The sequence below is a fragment of the Panicum virgatum genome, chromosome 1K, assembly GCF_016808335.1.
Source record: "Panicum virgatum strain AP13 chromosome 1K, P.virgatum_v5, whole genome shotgun sequence".
Lineage (NCBI taxonomy): Eukaryota > Viridiplantae > Streptophyta > Magnoliopsida > Poales > Poaceae > Panicum > Panicum virgatum.
This window is the reverse complement of record NC_053136.1, coordinates 30,147,019-30,165,162: the sequence shown is the minus strand read 5'-3', so window position 1 is coordinate 30,165,162 and position 18,144 is coordinate 30,147,019. Positions and strand designations below refer to the sequence as shown.

The 18,144-nt window shown below is 43.5% G+C and overlaps 2 protein-coding genes and 1 long non-coding RNA gene across 6 annotated transcripts; 2 read left to right on the top strand and 1 right to left on the bottom strand.

Annotated features, from left to right (window-relative positions):
- Positions 1-1,095: 1,095 nt before the first annotated feature.
- Positions 1,096-2,575, top strand: LOC120702160. 3 transcript variants are annotated; one of them, XR_005686304.1, is made up of 4 exons: positions 1,125-1,236; positions 1,848-1,911; positions 1,982-2,065; positions 2,308-2,575. XR_005686304.1 is itself a non-coding variant. In XM_039985912.1 (3 exons), the coding sequence occupies exons 1-3, from the start codon at positions 1,186-1,188 to the stop codon at positions 2,440-2,442; spliced, it is 357 nt and encodes a 118-aa protein (XP_039841846.1). In that variant the 5' UTR covers positions 1,096-1,185; the 3' UTR covers positions 2,443-2,575. The 3 variants fall into 3 exon arrangements, 1 of the variants encoding a protein (XP_039841846.1); XR_005686305.1 differs by having other exon boundaries at positions 1,133-1,236; positions 1,741-1,911; XM_039985912.1 differs by lacking the exon at positions 1,982-2,065 and having other exon boundaries at positions 1,096-1,236; positions 1,741-1,911.
- A 2,171-nt stretch (positions 2,576-4,746) lies between these two features.
- On the top strand, positions 4,747-15,206 carry LOC120702145 (ankyrin repeat, PH and SEC7 domain containing protein secG-like). Of its 2 annotated transcripts, none has more exons than XM_039985903.1 (12): positions 4,747-4,842; positions 4,933-4,998; positions 5,099-5,269; positions 6,707-6,838; positions 8,804-8,943; positions 9,182-9,268; positions 9,647-9,769; positions 10,609-10,758; positions 13,419-13,520; positions 14,191-14,361; positions 14,433-14,530; positions 14,754-15,206. In XM_039985903.1, exons 1-12 carry the CDS (start codon positions 4,821-4,823, stop codon positions 14,794-14,796), a joined length of 1,305 nt encoding a protein of 434 aa, XP_039841837.1. In that variant the 5' UTR covers positions 4,747-4,820; the 3' UTR covers positions 14,797-15,206. The 2 variants fall into 2 exon arrangements, with proteins under 2 accessions (XP_039841837.1, XP_039841840.1); XM_039985906.1 differs by having other exon boundaries at positions 4,749-4,842; positions 14,451-14,530.
- A 1,087-nt stretch (positions 15,207-16,293) lies between these two features.
- On the bottom strand, positions 16,294-16,982 carry LOC120653821. The gene is made up of 2 exons (XR_005666864.1): positions 16,743-16,982; positions 16,294-16,592 (listed from the first exon to the last, which is right to left on the bottom strand). It is a non-coding gene; the product is annotated as an uncharacterized LOC120653821 (long non-coding RNA).
- Positions 16,983-18,144: the final 1,162 nt, after the last annotated feature.

The window sequence follows — 18,144 nt, the reverse complement described above, 5'->3', positions numbered from 1 at the left end:
AAAAGATGTTGAGATCCTACTCCCAGTAACTTGACATATTCCATTTGTGCGTGATTGGAGCGATGATGGGATAATCAGTTATGTGAAATCAATGCTATGGGTGGACGTATAACATGAGGAGTCACTGTCCATTTAAGTTCCCTTTTATTTCTGCGTTAACTTTGGCTATATATGGCAATACATAACTTCTATCTATAGGTTCTTCAATGCATCCCCTTAAGCTTAAAGCGGGCACTAATAATTATGTACATCCATCCATTCTCCTGAAATGAATTGAAGAAGCATCATTAAGTTTAGTTTGTAAACTAAGTAATCAATTACGAAATCATGCTGATGATTGAAGTGAATCAATAGGATTTTTAGATTGGAGATTTTTAAAAAAAATGTTTTTGTGTCCTTCTCAAGTAGCTCATGCAAGGGTAGAACTCATATCTCTTTTGCTTTCATGTTCTCATTCCTTGTGCCAAATGTTTCATTTTTATGTTTCAGGATAACTCAGTGAAACCTGCTGAAAGTTACAAGGATGCAGGGCATACAAGAGAAAAGATTATCTTATTGCACAATGGCATATTATTGCACCATCTCTCTTAGTCTACTTAATTTGCTGCTTTTGATATCAAAATGACAATTGGCATGGTTTGTATATTGTTTTCAGGTAGTTACTACAAGCTGGGTTGTGCTTTTGTGAGCCATTCTATCAGGATATTTTGATTATTCTGGGTCAAATGTCAGGGCATAGTTTTTTAACTTAATTGAATTGTATTGGACAAGGGAGGGAAGCAATTCAGGGACAGGGTTGTGCTTTCTTCTTAAACATTTGGCAAACAAATCAACTTTTCTATCAAGAAAATGACCCTGTCATCTGTGTCACAGCCTCACAGGAAAGTGGGAGTATGGTTCCGCAGTAAAAAATACAGTAGAAAAACGGTGTTAAGTTACAATTGGATGTGTAGTGGGGAAAATGAAGCCAGAGGAATATAGTTTACCATTTGTGTGAAGAAAAGATAATGGTTCCATCAAAAGCATTTCGAAAACAAAGAAGGATCTGAGATTTGTTTTTACTGAAATTCCTTTTGAGTAGATGATTTTTGTACAATGTGAATTAGACCCATTGAAATAGCATTGGTCCAGCAGCTACTTGACCACAAAATTGTCCTATCACAGAATTAGACTTCTGAAGAATATATGCTCCAAGGTGGAATAGGTGGTTTGTCAAGACTAACCGAACCACAAAAGGTAATGATCAAATTAGCCCTAAGTTTTCATGATTCTGTCAATTCCTAAAGATATGATTATGACTATGATTATTTCAAAGCCAATTAAAAACTAATGATTGGCGAGTGCCACATTATCTCCAATGTTGCAATTTGCCCAATAGTCATCTAATGAACAATAATACAATCGCCGGCTATGCTAGAGTTTTATACTCCTGCAACAGCACAATTTTATGTGGCTTTTCTGCAGAACAATAGAGGCATAGAACAAACAAGTTTTCAGTTTGGAATCAATAGATATTTGTAGTATTACTGCTTGCGGTCACTTCCATACATGACAGCTCTTGTTTTTGGCAAAAATTGCATAAATAGCATATCAATAATTTGATCTCGGGTAATCAATGTCCAGTTTGATCTCAATAATTTGCATGCCAATTTCTTTTGCATGCATGTGCTTATCCCAGTGAAACACAATAGTAGATGTACGTGGTAGTAGTAAACAAGTTTAATTCGTTTCTTTATATAGGCATCAAAGTACTACTACGATGATACATCTTTGTACTCCAGTATGAAACTTTGCTCCCTTAAGATGGGTCAAGAAGAACAGGCTTTGATGGATGCTCAACATTGCAGGATGCAGCACGATGGTTGGGCAAAGGCCTGCTATCTGGAAGGAGCTGCCCAGATGTTACTCAAGGTGAGATAATGCATCATTTTCATGTTGTGTAAATCTGTTTTTAGGGATGCAGTGAGCCTTCTGTTTTCAGGCCTATGAAAAGCCATGCATGTGATGTGTTTCTTGATGCTCTTAAACTGGATCCAGCAGATGTTGGGATCAAGAAAGCATTATGGTAGTGAACTCATCCTTTTCTTTTCTGAAGACTAAGTTCTCCAAAGCTAACATTTTACTTGTATATCCATATTCTATTCGTAAATCTCATATATTTCATCATATTAAAACATACACATGGTGACTTATCTAGTGAATTAGATAATTGTGTCCTACTGTCCTATTTGAGTCAAGAGCATCTTCTACGTGTCCCATGTGCTTCTTCATTTAAAATGCTTTAGTAATTGCTGTTATTGCTTGCAGGGATGCCGCATGAAGACATCGATCTCACGGCATCTAGTCAGAATTGCCTTTTGCCAAGGAGAGACACATTTGCCCAGGAGTGTTATGACTTTTGCTAGTTCTCATCAGTGCGCAACAGGGCTGCTGGACTTGTAGGTTTTAAGTCATAACACATGGCCTTAACTTAGTTTTGACGTGCGCGGAGTCTTAATGCTACCGAATATCGATAAATCAATTCGAATATCGATAAATCAATCAGTTTCTAGTAGTGGGATGTTGTATTGCAACTTGGGTACTCGTTGTGTTCATATGTGCAGTGTGGTTGATAACGGGGTGTTTGAGGCTCACCGGGGTGCTCCTCCTATATGTGTCTGGATGGATGCCATGTTGGCAGGAAGCGTGCATGGTGGCACGGTGCCGGTACTGCTGCGTTTGGGCTCGAGCTAGAGTTAAAAGCAGAGCAATGTGATATCAAGATCTCATCGTACTATACCCTTCTGCGTCTATCATCTGTATTGGACTAATGATGGTACATTGTCAGCTTTTTTGAGGACAAGGTTTTTTAATGACACGCAGATGAAACTCACTTGTGTAGCGCGTAAGTCTTGACCTACTACATAAACAAGAAAAAAAAACATGCTACATAAGTTGCTATATGCTACATCCACAGGGTCATCACGAGGTCGTGATCCAAGTATCAATTTTCTTGGATCGAATAACTTCTAGTGACAGTGCAGAAATTCAGTCTCAAACAGCTTGAATAATTTTTAAATATATATATTTATGGTAAACTTGTGAAATAGTTCCACCTTGTAAAAATGCTGCATCTTATCGCAAACTTTGGGTTGTTCGATTGTATTATGCCAACCTTCTCTCACTTGCCATTTAGTAGCGCGTCACTGCTTTCTGCTTAGCTAAGTAGTGGTCACCCGAAAAAAGGAATATATATATATATATATATATATATATATATATATATATATATATATATATATATATATATATATATATATATATATATATTACTTGCATGCACCACCAAAAAGCAAACTCTGCTTTGCCTGTCTCAACTATTGATTACCCAACCGCGTCCAAATGTTCTACTACCTCTTTTCGTGAATAATTGATATTTCCGACCACACATTTGTAATGGAAACACACTATTTTTTTGGAAATATCATCCAGATAAAATGGGAGTATGTCAACATGCTACAAAAGGGTTACGCCAATCTCAATGGGAGTGTCATAAGAGTGTTATGGACAATACATTTGCTAACATATACTAATAGTATGAGGAGAGAGAAGAGAACAGTGTCATGGAATATGAGAGGAGTGTCATCACGATGACATTCCACTGGCACAGTTCTTAAGATTCTAGTTTAGATAACTGTATCAATGACACTTCCACTGAGACTAACCTTGTAAAACTGAAATAAACAAAGCGGAGACTTCCTTGGGGGAGACTAATTTACGGTCGACCGTACGGAGAGGGTCGATTTCCGACAGCTATATTTTTTTTCCATTTTTAGTAATTTTTTTGTCGTTTTCTAAAAAAAATTCAAGAAAAATTTTTGGAGATCGAAAAAAATAAAAAAAGTTCAAGAAAAATTTTTGGAGAGCGAAAAAAATAAAAAAGTTTGAGAAACTTTTTTGGAGAGCGAAAAAAATTTTCAAGGGAAAATGGAGAGCAGCAGAAAAAATTTTCAAGAAAAATTTGGCGACCACAAAGATTTTTTCAAAAAAAAAATTAGGGGAGAGGGGAAACTTTCAAAGAAAAAATTTGGAAGGTTGTACGAAAACAAATTAAAAAATCTCATGAGAAAAATTTTTACATCAAAAAAACAATATCAGGTAAAAATTTTGAAAAAAAGAAAAAAAACATGTCGGTGCGCGGGAGGCGGCGCTGCCCGTCGTCGCCGCCTCCCCGCCGCCGCCACCCTGCCGCCAGGGGCGAGCTCACGGGCGGAGCTCCCCGCCCCGCCGCCGCCGCCGACGCGCTGCGGGCGGATCTCCCCGCGGCCGCCGCCGCCGCGCCGCGCCCTGGACTCGTGGCCGCCGCCGCCGCGCCGAGGATGCAGGAGGAAGGAGAAGGGCGGCCGCCGCCGTGGATCTGAGAGGGAAGGAGGAAGGAGAGCTGCGGGAGGAAGGAGGGGTGCAGGATCCACTGAGAGGGAAGGAGGAAGGAGAGCTGCGGACTGCCTGTGGGAGGAAGGAGGGGTGCGGGATTCAGAAGGTGGGAGTGGGTGGTGGGTCCCACTATGTGGGAGACAGAAGTCACGGTTGACCGCAGATTCAACTTCGCGGACTTCCTTTCCTTACCCCCAAAGAAAACCAAAACGGAGACTTCCCCGTGCTGTGGGAGTTCTTGGTGTCGTGTACGCTTACCATTTCCTCCCACCACCGGTTTACGCGGCGCCGTCGCCGACCCACTTCTTCTCTAGCTCCCAACCTGCACTGCACCTGCACGTCCCCCTGCTTCCCGTCATCGCTCCAAAACTCCACCAAGTACCAATCGCCGCCGATCACCGCCAGCTATGGCGCCGCCCCCTACCTTTGGTAAGAGGTCCTCAAACCCTAGCCCCCTCACCCGCCTAACGGGCCGCGGGCTACCCGTAACCCTAGTCCATCGCCTCCACCTGCCTGCAGGTCCCGGCTCGCCGCAGCGGCGGCTCTTCCAGGCGGCGGCCGACGGCGACCTCCATCTCTTCAAGAGTACGTGCACACGGCGCGCCCCGCATCTGGATTCCCGCCCTTCGCTGAGTTTTAGGGTCAGGCGCTGATTTTGGGGGATTTTGGCCCGCGCCGGACGCAGGGACCGCGAGCGCTCTGGACGCCGGGAGGGGCCGCCTGAGGGAGGCGGTCGAGGCCGTGAGGAGCCGCGGTGCCGGGGCGCTGCACGTCGCCGCGGGCCACGGGAGGATGCCGGTGTGCGTGTACCTCGTCGAGGAGCTCCTCGTGGACGTCAACGCGTCCGACGATTCAGGTCGTCTCTTCGTCTCGTCTCACTTCCCATCCTCGCGCAAAAGCAGAATCGTAGCTTCTTGTGGCAATATGATCTCGTTTCTAGACCGGAGATTGTTGGCTCTGTTGGCTTGTGATGTGAAGTTTGCTGAGGTGCTATTGCAAAGGCACCATATATATTGTCACTAGAAGTTGGTTTCATTCATCGTATATGTAATGTGATATTGTGATTTGACGTGATGAATCAGGTCTTTGGTCGTTTGCTTCCTTAATGCCAAGAAATGTGATTGTACACTTTTATGACCTTGAGACTGGCTATCAGAATTGGTTGAGTAGTTGAGTTTTGCCTGGTCTACTTGATGCAAGTTCAAGCGAAATTATGCTTCTACCGGTGTGGTGTCCATACGTTTAGTTTTTGGCACTCATAGGCCTAGACCTAAGGAACGAGCTTTATGTAAATTTATATTATCTGCCCCTTTTAACCCATAAATTTGGTATCTTCTGGTGCCTTTGCATTTGGTGTCAAAGTCGGGGAAGTAATATCAATTCATTCCAAAAATAGTATGCATGTTTACTTCTAAATTTAGCTTATTCGTTTGGATAGATTTAAGGCTTGATTTTGGCATTTGCCCACTCTCTGAAATATATATCAAATTACCATGTTTAAGTTAACTTTATGAAGTTCGTTTGTTCCTTATGCAGCATATATACCATTCTGATAGAATTGCATCAGTAAAAGAGTGCCGATGCACACAACTTCTGTCGACTTTGAACCTTGAAATTTGAAAATTCTGTCAACTTAGTTTTCAGTGAATCAGTTTTAGGCTTTTAGCTTCTATTCTTTTATATACTACCCATATAAATAGCTATCCTCTCTTCAGTTTGGTAGGAATCTGGATTTCTTTCATCATCACTGAACTCATCCACTCTACTAATTTTTGTAAACGTACCTTGGATTTGAACAAGCAGTAGTATCAGATTTTTTTTGTATTCTAAGAGAAGCATCTTGCATTATGGTACTTCACATAAACATACACATACTGAGGTTGAGTCATGTATTCTTAGGAAAGCATCTCACATTATAGTACTTGACACAAACAAACACATATTGAAGCTAAATCATACAACACTTGTCTGATTATCTAATCAGATTAGTTTTCTTATTTCTCATTACTATTTTGTATTGATCTTTTGGTACTGTCTAGCTGAAACTGACAGTTCATTCGGTTCTCCTGAATCCTGAGGCTCAATAAAACGGAAAATGTTAGTGCCACGTGCCAATACGTGTTCATGAATGATACTTTCAAAGGCAACCTAAATGCTATCCTCTTTAGCTTTGAATGTGCCATGGATTTTCATTTGTTACGTGTATGAATTTCTATTTCAAATCATAGTAATTTTTGTTATTCTTGTATTTTTATCTTATTTAATATGCTACTACTTTTGATCTTTCCTGTAGGAGATACACCTCTGGCCTATGCAGTTCGTAGTGGCACTTTGGACACTGTGCAATATCTTCTTCATCATGATGCTAATCCAGATAAGCCTAATGGAAAAGGGTCTACCCCTCTCCATTTAGCTGCTGCAGGAGGTCTCTCGCAATGCAACTTATCTTTTTCCTCCACGTGCAGGGCATAGTCTTAAAATTCTTTGTTTATGTGTACATCATGTCATACATTATAGAAACCAAGAAAATGGCCAACATCTTTGTGTCATGCTTGTGGATGTTCAACATCAACATCAACATCAACATATCCTTTTTTCCCAAGCAAGTTGGGGTAGGCTAGAGATGAAACCCGAAAGAAATTAGTTCAAGGTTCAGGCACATTGATAGCTATTCTCCAAGCGCTCCTATCCAAAGCTATCTCTTTAGAGATATTCCAGTCCTTAAGGTCTCTCTTAACCGACTCATCCCACGTCAGTTTAGGTCTACCTCTACCCCTCTTTACATTATCGACCCGCTCAAGAACCCCATTACGCACCGGCGCTTCAGGAGGCCTTCGTTGGACATGTCCAAACCATCTCAGCCGATGCTGGGTAAGTTTCTCCTCAATTGGTGCTACTCCGACCCTATCCCGAATAACTTCGTTCCGGACTCTATCCCTCCTTGTGTGCCCGCAAAACGACCGCAACATCCGCATCTCTGCTACACTCAGTTGCTGGACATGTCGCCTTTTTGTAGGCCAATATTCAGCACCGTATAGCATCGCCGGACGAATTGCTGTCCTATAGAATTTGCCATTTAGCTTTTGTGGATGTTATTAGTTATTATATTGCTTCATTTATCAAAACTAGGCAGGTTGACGCGCGATGCGCGTCTATTCGAAAGATATTAACTTGAAAAAAATGATGAAACATAAATTTATATTTTGTTGTACTCAATCCAATATTAAATTTAGATATTTTATGCTATCATAATGGTCATCTAAGCACAGTATAGCTTTTTTTCTTAGAAATCCGTTGACTTTTAGGTGTGAGTAAAAATAGTTGACAGACTAACGTATAAAATTAGTGATGAAAGAATAATTCGATCCTATTTTTTGAATTTATGTATGGGAAACAAACTATAAAAAAGTATTAGAGCTATCATAGATGAACGTGGTGTACAAAGTTATTATTTTCATATATAGGAAAAGATAAATTTATTTTATATTTTCTATACGAAATCACCATCGATGATTTTTTTCAAATGATAGAGGCACCTAATATTACCGTGGGTCCATTAAGTGGGCCACACTAAATGTGCATGGGTCCCAAATGGTGTGGGCCCCCAAAGTGTGGGTCCCACTAAATGTGTGTGGGTCCCACTTAACATTGCGTGGGTCCCACGTGGGTCCCATGTGAATAGCACACGGGTCCCATATGGGGCCCACCTAAACAGCACATGGGTCCCACGTGGGGCCTCAATTCATGAGGGAGCTCCAATTCTTGGAGCTTTTAGATATAGTATAGATATAGATGTGAGCCACACTGTGTTGGATCAGATATTGTAAAATTCAGTTATTAACTTCTTTGTCCTGTTAGTGCAGAAGAGCTATGTTTTTAAAGTGGTAAGGCGAGGCGAGGCGATCCACCACCGCTTTATCGCCTAGGCGACGCCTAGGCGGGCTAAGGCGGGCTAAGGCGAGACCTTAATCAAGGCGAGCCGCCACCGCCTTGTCGCCTAGGCGACGCCTTGAAAACAGAGCAGAAGAGTTATTTCTTTAGTTCGTTCCTAGGGTATCTGGATACATTTCTGAATCTGATGTTGAGCTTGAAAAAAACTATATGTATATATCCTTTTTCATGTATAACTGTGGGGAGCAGTACATGAAAACATATCAACGCGAACCTCTTAACCTTGGGGTTAGACTCACCCAGTTTAAATGTTTAGATGTAGACAAGAAGCATGAGCCACCAGTTCTCAGGACGACTTGAGGCGATGCGATTTGTTAATTATTTAAATACAAATTTTGCTGTAGATTCTCTCTCTAGTCTCTACCCATTCTACTTATTGCAATAGTACGATCCATGTAAGTAACTAATGAAATGTTATATTATATTTTTTGTGATTTAGGAAATTGTGAAATGTTGAAAGCCTTACTCTCAAAAGGGGCCAATGTTGATTCATTTTGTAATACTGGGACACCATTGCATATGGCTGCTTACCTTAAGCAGGATGGTGCTATGAAGATTTTGTTGGACCACAATGCAGATGTACGTAATATGCCTCTCTACCTTCTTAGATTAACAAGATCCACTTTACTTATTATAATTTTACAAGAATTTTTCTCTGTCCTACTTTTCTCTCTGTCTCTTATTTATTGCAGTTAATGACATTTGGTAATGCTCTGCACTAACTGATTTTCCAACGAAAATGATTCCTATTGAAGATCATATATTTATGTCAAATTATCATGTAAGGGCACTGATTTTTCTCAATCTTTCTTATCAGTGTAACAAGGTAGTTAACACAGTCTGCACTCCTCTTTTCATGGCACTCTCTGCTGGCTCACTTAAATGTGTGAAGCTTCTGATTAAGGTATGGTCCATTAATCTCATGTCAAATTGAAATCTTTTGGACGCTTGATACGACTACTGAGATGAATTTTCATTTCAAAACTTGGCATTGCCTCATTTCTTTCTTGATATTTGAGCACTTTGCATGTGAATTAATGAAAATCATAGAATAAACACATGCCCTTAAGTTCTCTCTTGCTACCTTGGTGATTTTTTTTTGTCTTCTAAACCATTGATCTTTAATATTAATGATGAGTGAGCGAAAATGTATAGTGATGACTCTTCTGTTCCCTATTACCTCAAATAATCATAAGAAACGTTCACTCCTTAAATATACCTCATAGAAAAAAAGGAGTACAAACATATATACATATGCTTATTGCCACCTTATCTGTGTTAGGCTGGTGCTGATGTGAAGGGCGTTGGCACTGTAACTCCCTTAATAATGGCTGCCAACGAGGGCTTAACTGACTTCTACAATTGCTTACTGGAGGCTGGTGCAGATCCTGATGTTCGTGATGATGTAAGTTTTTTGCTTTTCACTTTTCCACCACATGTTTTTCCCACCATGAAGTGACTTTTCACACATGGGAAATTTTATAAACCGACCTCTGTGAAGCTAGGATTTTGGTAATGCTAAGAAGTAAAACTTTGTAATATAGCACCCCCCCCCCCGGGTCGAAGCCAATTCATGAAATCCTTGAATGGTTCCAAATTGTTCATGTTTCTATGACTAAGATTTTTCTGATGTGGGTGAAGTCTAGAAATTCTTGCATTTGAATAATCACATATATGACTGCCAGCAGCTTTACGATTATCTTTTATGGCATATTTGTAAGGTTTGACGAATAAAATGCAGCAAATTTGGTGTTTTTTTGTTACAGTACATTGCTGGTGTCCACAAACCACAAAAAATGGTACATTTTATCTGGGGTGAGGCATGTTGCTGTTGTTTAGTATAGATAATTTACATTTTCGTATTTGGCTTATTCTGGAGAACCTTTATGTTATGTATTTAATCCTTGTGGTCTGAACTTTTACCAGATAACCATTGCTTTTCAATCTGAGAGCAAGGTTTTGTTCTAGCATTATGATTGACTTAGCTGTGCTTCCCATCATAACATAGAATTCATTGGCTGTGGTCTATTGATAGAATTTTTTTTGTAATTGTTACTACTGTAAGATATAGCTGTATTCAAACTGTATGTGTTCTTTTCCTTTTTTTTTTCTGTTCTTGTTCAAACTAGTGCTAAATTTCTAAATTCACTATGATCGCAAACCTTGTGTTCATGCTACCTGGCTGTAGTTTTGCATTTTTTGTGAATGGTTCTGTAACTTTTACCTTCGCTTTGCACTTAACAGTTTGGTCACCTTCCAATTGAACTTGCTGCATATAACAACAGAAGGAAAGATGTTGAGATTCTACTTCCAGTAACTTCACGTGTTCCATATGTGCATGATTGGAGCGTCGATGGGATAATCAATTTTGTGAAATCAATGCCATCCGTGGAGGTATTGGCAATTTAAGTCCTTTTTGTTATTCTGTGTTATCGTTAGCTTAGTGGTAGAGTGCTTTCTATTCTATTGTTTCTCCCATGCATGTCCCAAATATAAAATTGGTACTCAGAACATGTCTATCCATTAATCCCTCTGAAAGGAAGAAATGCAAAGTTTAGTGACGTGTGTAAAATAGGTAATTTACTATGTGGAGTGAGTCAACAAGGTGTAGGTGTTAGAGTATATTTGGTAGTTTAGATATTGTATCCGGATTGCCATACATATCCGGTGGGGTTGCCTTACACCCCAAGTCTTGTACTCTTATATATACCGGCCGAGGCCTCAAGCTAATACAATACATCAATTATACCAATTCTATCCTTCCTACATGGTATCATGAGATTAGGGTTTGAGATCCTAGGATATCTTCCGCTGCCCTAACCCTAGCGCCACCAGCGCCACTCCTGCCTCCTGCGCGCCGCCGGCCATCCCCCACGGCTGCCATCCAGGGCGCCCCCTCGACGGCTTCCTAGCGCGCCCTCGGGGAGGTCCCCATGACCTCCGCCGGGGGCAGCGCCCTCCATCGCGGCGGATCGAGTTAATCTGCCGCCGTCCTCGCGTATAGCAGCAGCAAATCGTGACGTACCTCGCCACCGCCGCCATGAAAGCTGTCGTCGACGATCCCGATCTGCGCTGCCGTGGTGGCGGCCGCAGTCTCCTCCGGCGTCCGTGCCCTACCCCGTGCTGCCGTGGTGGTAGCTGGGGCCCCGACACAGCTCGTCGACCTCGTCGCCGGTAGCATGCATGACGGCGCCGCCCCTCACCGCGCGGGCTCCAGCCGCCTCTTCCCGCGCGGGCTCCAGCCGCCGCAAGGGAGGGAGCCGCCCGGCTTCAACCGCCCCTCCGCGGCCCCTCCCGCCGCAGGGAGCCGGCCGCCCGCCTCCCTCATCGCCGTCCGCCGTCCCTCTCTCACTCTGTTTCTTCCGCTCCAGATGCGGTCGTTGACTGTGATGGGAGAGAAGGAAAAAGAGGAGATTGAGAGGATTGCGCTACGCGCACCCAGAGGTGCTACACGAGCTGCTGCTGATTTGTTTTTTTTGGTAATTTCTCTATTTTTTACTCGAGCACTGCTCGAGATTGAGTCGCCCACCGCCCGTCGACCGCACGGCTACTTCGACATCAGCATCGACTTCACCGGCCTCTTCTTCGTCTTCGACTGTGCGGCATAGCGACATGGACGGTGCCCTAGGGGACGCCTATCAGTGTCGCCCACCTCGTCACCTCGTCCGCACGTCGATCTTCGCCGGCTCGTCGTCGCCTCCACCAATCGGGACGCCTCCACCGACTTCGCCCATCGTCGTCTCGCCCCGTGCATACTCGGTCTGATCAGCCGACGTGCACGATCCACCTGGCACCCGTGACGTCTGTCATCGTATTGCGCGCCTCTTCCCTGAGTATGGAGGGTGGTCGCTGCTTCGCCTCTTCGGGCAGTAGCGGTACCGTCCGTGGTGTTCCTCTTAGTTGCATCTTCACCGCCGCTGACTACGTCCTCGACTTCGTCTACGCCGGCCACTTCGACCGCATCTTCGACATCGTCTACGACTACGTCAGTGCACGCCTTGCGCGCACATGGTCTTCACCGAGCTGTTCGAGTTCTTCGTCGCCTTCTTCGAGCTCCACCTCCGCGTCCTCCGGATCATCAGGCCTTGCGCCAGATCGTCCGGGGATACCTCGTCACTTCGTCCAGCACCACCTCGTCGCCATCCACTTCTACCCCTTCGTCTACTCCAGCAACTGCGGGCTGCATCGGCATCTTCTTCCTCGCCGTTCTTTTGCGCCTGCGACCGTTGCGGAGGCCTTCTCTGCTGGTCCCTCAGACAACGACGTCTTGGTGGTGCACTCTCCCTCGCACGTCCGGTCTTGGCAACACCGGTGCGGGCCATCGTCCCCGATGCATTCACGGGTCTGGCAAACCCGGGGATGTGTCGCTCGATGGCGTGTCTGCGTCGACTGCGGCATCGACTCTCTCTTCGACTGCCTCGACGCGTCGCCGTCTTCGTCTCCGTTACGCCTCCACCATGGCGCTTCCTCGTGCGCCCGCGGCTTCCTGTGCGGCTCCTTACCATCGGCGACCTCGACAGCTCACCATCGACCACGGCTACCCTACGCACGACTTCCTCGACCACGGCTACGTGCTCCAGTTCGGCTTCTTTGACATCGGCACAAAGGGCTACCATCCGCATGAGTTTCTCGCCGGTTCTCTCCAGTCGCAGTATCCGCATTGCGCCGACGCTACAACTGCGGGGGGATGTCATTCCGTCGGTTCCTACCTTCGGCTTCTCCTCCAGTCTCACCGTCTGCAGTGCTCCCGCTGTGACTGCGGGGGGATGTTAGAGTATATTTGGTAGTTTAGATATTGTATCCGGACTGCCATACATATCCGGTGGGGTTGCCTTGCACCCCATGTTTTGTACTCTTATATATACCGCCCGAGGCCTCAAGCTAATACAATCCATCAATTATACCAATTCTATCCTTCCTACAGTAGGATTAGAAATACATATTATATTCATAAAATATTCTAGTGTCCTTATGCACTAGTAGCTAACATGATTCTTTTCTCCTCTGTACACATCCTCGTTCGTTGCACCAAATGATTTATTTTGCTGTTTCAGGATGACCCCATGTACAGAATGAAACCAAATGATCTCAAGTTAGAAGGAAGCAAGGCTTACAAGAGAAAGGATTATGCTACTGCTGTAAAACTCTACTCTATGGTATTATTGTGCCATCTCTCTACATTTAATTTGCTGTTTTGAAATATCTAAATTGACACTCGGTATGGTTCGTATTAGTTTTGGTCTACGAAATTTGTGCGATTCATCTTGTTTGATCTTTTGCTATTTAAATTTTTATATCTGGTCATTTCATATTTATGTGTAGGAAGTTAATGATGCTGCTTCCTGCATTTGTTGTTAATGTAAGCAATTGTTGTTGTTATAAATCAACAACGCTACTAAGTTTTCTGCAATTGCATTATGGGATTTTTCATGCTAATCTTAATGCTTCTACAAAACTTCACTATATATCACTCTGTAGGTTGACTGCAAAAATACCAACTATAACAGTTGCATCAAAGACTATATATGTTAAGAGAACAGACTAACATGTATCTCATTTATTGGATTAGATACAAGGAGAAAAGCTATTTGTTTATGTATGTCTTTAACTTTTGTATCCTAATTTGATGCCTCAGGCAATGAAGGTCCAGTTATACCACCTTAGCTCTAGTAAACGAACTGTCATACCAAATTTGTGTGCTTGATAGAGAGAAATGCAGTACTCTCTTTCTCTCTCTCTCTCTCTCTCTCTCTCTCTCTCTCTCTCTGCGTGTGTGTGTGTGTGGCAACAAGAACTAAATGCAGTAATTCAATTTTTTTAATGCAGGCAGCAGATCAGCACCCTGATGACTCAACCTTGTACTCAAATAGGTGCCTTTGCTGGCTTAAGATGGGTGAAGGTGACCGAGCGTTGAGTGATTCTGGAATTTGCAGGATGCAGCGCCCTGGCTGGGCAAAGGCTTGCTACCTGCAAGGAGCTGCTCAGATGTTACTTAAGGTGAGATGAAATGTTTCATTTTCAGTTACTCTTTCATTTTATTACACCAAATCCCTATTATAGTGAAGCAGCGACGCTTCTGTCTTCAGGACTATGAAAAGGCATGCGATGCATTTCTTGATGGTCTCAAATTGGACCCAGCAAATGTTGAGATTGAGAAAGCATTATGGTATTGTACTCATCCCTTCCTCTGTCATAAAACATAGTTTTCAAGGATAACACCAATCCATACCCCATATTGTATTTATAGATCTCATATTTCTCATCATATCGAAACCCATACCCTGGTGATTCATCCAGCGAATTAGATAATTGTGTTCTATTTAAATTCTGGAGCATCATCCACGTATGTTCTGTGCTCGCTTTAGTAATTGCTGTGATTTGTTATGCAGGGAGGCCATCAACTGCTTGAAGACATCTCACACAACCAAGTAATTTGTCAGATCTCTCTTTTGCCAAGGGGTTACTCCACAAGTTCCATGACTTCTGCTAGTTCCTCATCGTGTAAAGGGATGTTGAGTTTACAACCCCTCTGGTCTTGTTAATATGGTTGTTGGTTTCGTTCTGCTAACTCTCGATTAGGTCATGAAGAGTTATCTAGTCTCTTCTTTCTGCATGCGCTAGGTCGTACTAGGTAGTATTTGCTTGGAAATGCTGGCCTTGTAGGTCTCGTAATGTCATAACACAATGACCCTTATTTTTTATCAGCTCTCGACCCTACTATGTGCTGATAAAAAGTACACTATACTCCCTCCATTCTCTTTTGATAGTCCTATTCCATCTTGGTACAATGACCAAGAAGTACCTAGCTTATCATCATATTAATTATGACTCCTCGTTTTTTATGTTATCATATACATGCATCATATTTTTTCTAGAGAAGTTACTTTGCACAGGAATCGAAGGGGCATCCATACTATTTCTAAGATATCAACTCAAATAGGACTATCAAAAAAGAATAATTTGATTTTTAAAATATGACTATCAAAATTGCGACTTGCATGCTTGCTTTTGTGCTTTAGTCGCATTGTTTTTTTATTATAGATGCTCTAGGCTTATCGAAACCCAAATACCCAATGCTTCCCCGCCGCTGGATGGTATGCTGCTGGTATGCTGTGTGATGGGCATCAGCTATTGTTCAGCCATAGTTATGTGATGTGGAGATCCATTCTATCGTTCTAGAATGCATTAGTTAGTGATGCTATGACATCCAGATGAAATTCAGTTGTGAAGCAAAAAGATTATTAAAAGGCCCGGGAAAATGTTAGATCATGTCCTGAACACCTAAAATAAATGGACAAGGTGAGGATTCACGGATTGGTCATCTTGAAGACGTGATCCAAGGATCAATTGTCATGGATCAAACAGATTCGCACCTGCTAGTTTTGCCTGTTTTGGGCTGCAGTTTTTCAGTTCAGTAGTAATTTCACCTACTGAGTACTCACTACGGGAAATAGTGGGTTTGCCATGTGTCAAAGCATATGGCAAAGATCCAAAAACACTCGGCAAAGGATTTGCCGTGTGTTACACACGGTAAACAACGCACGGCAAAGCTCGGCCGACATACAGGGTGTTTGCCGTGGGCCCTTTTTCGGGCACACGGCAAAGATTTTGCCGTGTGTTTTATCGGGCCCACAGCAAAATAAAGTTGCCCCGTCGACCCGGCATGCCACGTGGGCAGTTTGCCGTGTGCCACGTGGTCAGACACACGGCAAACAATGCCACCTGGACATGCATACGACAAAGAATGACAGCTTTGCCGTGTGCCATGCAAAAAATGGTAGCACACGGCAAAATTAATCTTCAGATTCTTTTTTTTGTTTAATCGCAAATATTTCAGATTCCAATTAAATTATCATCACAGGCAATTCATATATATTGCATCAAATGTCACGATCACAATTTGCATCACATTCAATCCATAGAAGTCCAAATGCAAATATAGCAAATATCACAATGCATACAAGCCCAAATGTAGTCGATACAAGTCCATACAAACACTGGTAGTTCATACATGTCCATACAAGCACAAGTTCAAATGATAGTCTATACAAAAAGTGCATGTCCATACAAGCACAACTCACGCGCGGCGGCGGCGGGTGCTGCGACCACGAAGGGTTCTGCTGGAACTGCTGCAGGTAAGTCACCTATTGAGAAGGCGGCCACACATTCTGAGGCATCGGCGAAGGGGACATTTCTGTTGGCCCATCATTTGATGCCGCCGATTGAGGCTGCAAATTCAAAGTCATTAATTTGAAGTCTTTGTTTCTAAGACATTGTTTCTAAGTCTTTGTTTCTAAGGCATTGTTTCTAAGTCATGGTAGGGTTGTCTATTAGTCAAATAACGATAAATGAAATTAGAAGGTTGTGAAATTGCTCACAGGAGTAGGGGTAGCTGCACGCGCAGGGATAGTAGTCTGAGTGAATTGCGGTGGCAAAAGACCCATTTGCGAGCCCAGAGTCTGCATGAACTGAAAAGCCAGGGCCAGCTGCATCTGATTCTGCTGGGAGGCTTCTTGTGTCTGCCGAAGGTCTTGTTGCATCCTCTCCCGCTCGGCCGCCCACACCTGCTACTGTGCCGCCCACGCCTGCTGCTGTGCTAGGAGCTGTGCTTCAAAGTCCCGTTGCATCTGGGCCTACAAAATTAGATTTCATGGTTAGAGTACCAAGAAACATATGTCAAAATTAATAAACCTTTGCTGTAACAGAAATAACCTTCAGTGGCTCCATCTGGATCTCCGTAGTGCTTTGACGTGGGCGTATGGCCGGGCTAGAGCTGGTGCTCCTGGCTCGAATCTGCGCGAGAATGGGAGTACTGGCGGTGTCAATCAAGCTGTCTCCAATCCAGTACCGGACATGCTTCTTCCCTCCTCCCACCCTCATAAAGACTTCTGCATCAATGGCCTCCGTGCTCGGATCAAAGTCCGCCCCATTCACCTCCGTTGCCATCGAGTTGTACTCACTGAGGCGACTGTGGATAGTCGCTTTGCTGTACGCTTCTGGGGGGTCCGCCGGGTTGTAGTTGACATCCGATGTCGCCTTCCCTTTGTGGGCCAAAGCCCACTCCTTGATCGGGGGGCAAGGCTCGCCTCCATGTGACGCCGACTGTAAAAAAAGAAAGATGATTATAAATTGTGTACGGTTGAGCATTAAAATGAAGAAATAAATTCACGTACCCATCTGGCCGCGTACTGTCGTAGGTGACTGTTGCCCTGATGGTGCGGTGCACCTGGCATCATTAAACGCCGCTGCCGGCAAGACTCGTGCATCTCCACCCAACCTTCCGCATACCACCTGTTGATTATCATGTCCCAACACTATTCATTCCCGGCTAACCACTAAGGAATCACCTGCAGGTCATACATGACATATAAGATCAACTGTAGCGTACTTCATTTTAGTAAAAATCAATATTAATAATATTGTATATTTACCCTCATATATTGTTCCCGAGTCAGCCTGAGGTTTCGCACAGCCCCTTTGTTGGTCTTCATTTTTTCGATGCGACGTTTGTAATCACAGTTGGCCTGGATGCGCGCCTCGTAGAGCATATCCGCCACCAGCTTGTGACAGGCCGTGTTTGCCACCTCGCGCGCCACAGTCATCATTCCCTCCTCGCACCTGTAGAAATCCTGCACATGATGATGAACGAAGCCATTATATCAAGAATGTCCAATTAATGAGATGTATTGACAATTATAGCGCATACAAGACTTACCCACAGTTCCTGCAACACCTGCTCTGCCTTGCTCGCAAAGTACCTGCCTTCCCGGTCCGGTCTAT

Bases quoted from the DNA above. Each gene is read 5' to 3' on its own strand.
- LOC120702160 (XM_039985912.1), top strand. From the start codon at position 1,186: ATGCTCCAAGGTGGAATAGGTGGTTTGTCAAGACTAACCGAACCACAA. The intron at 1,237-1,740 runs GTAATGATCAAA...TTCTTTATATAG, and splicing joins GACTAACCGAACCACAAAAG to GCATCAAAGTACTACTACGA. The intron at 1,912-2,307 runs GTGAGATAATGC...TATTGCTTGCAG, and splicing joins CTGCCCAGATGTTACTCAAG to GGATGCCGCATGAAGACATC.
- LOC120702145 (XM_039985903.1), top strand. From the start codon at position 4,821: ATGGCGCCGCCCCCTACCTTTG. The intron at 4,999-5,098 runs GTACGTGCACAC...CGCCGGACGCAG, and splicing joins CGACCTCCATCTCTTCAAGA to GGACCGCGAGCGCTCTGGAC. The intron at 9,269-9,646 runs GTATGGTCCATT...TATCTGTGTTAG, and splicing joins GTGTGAAGCTTCTGATTAAG to GCTGGTGCTGATGTGAAGGG.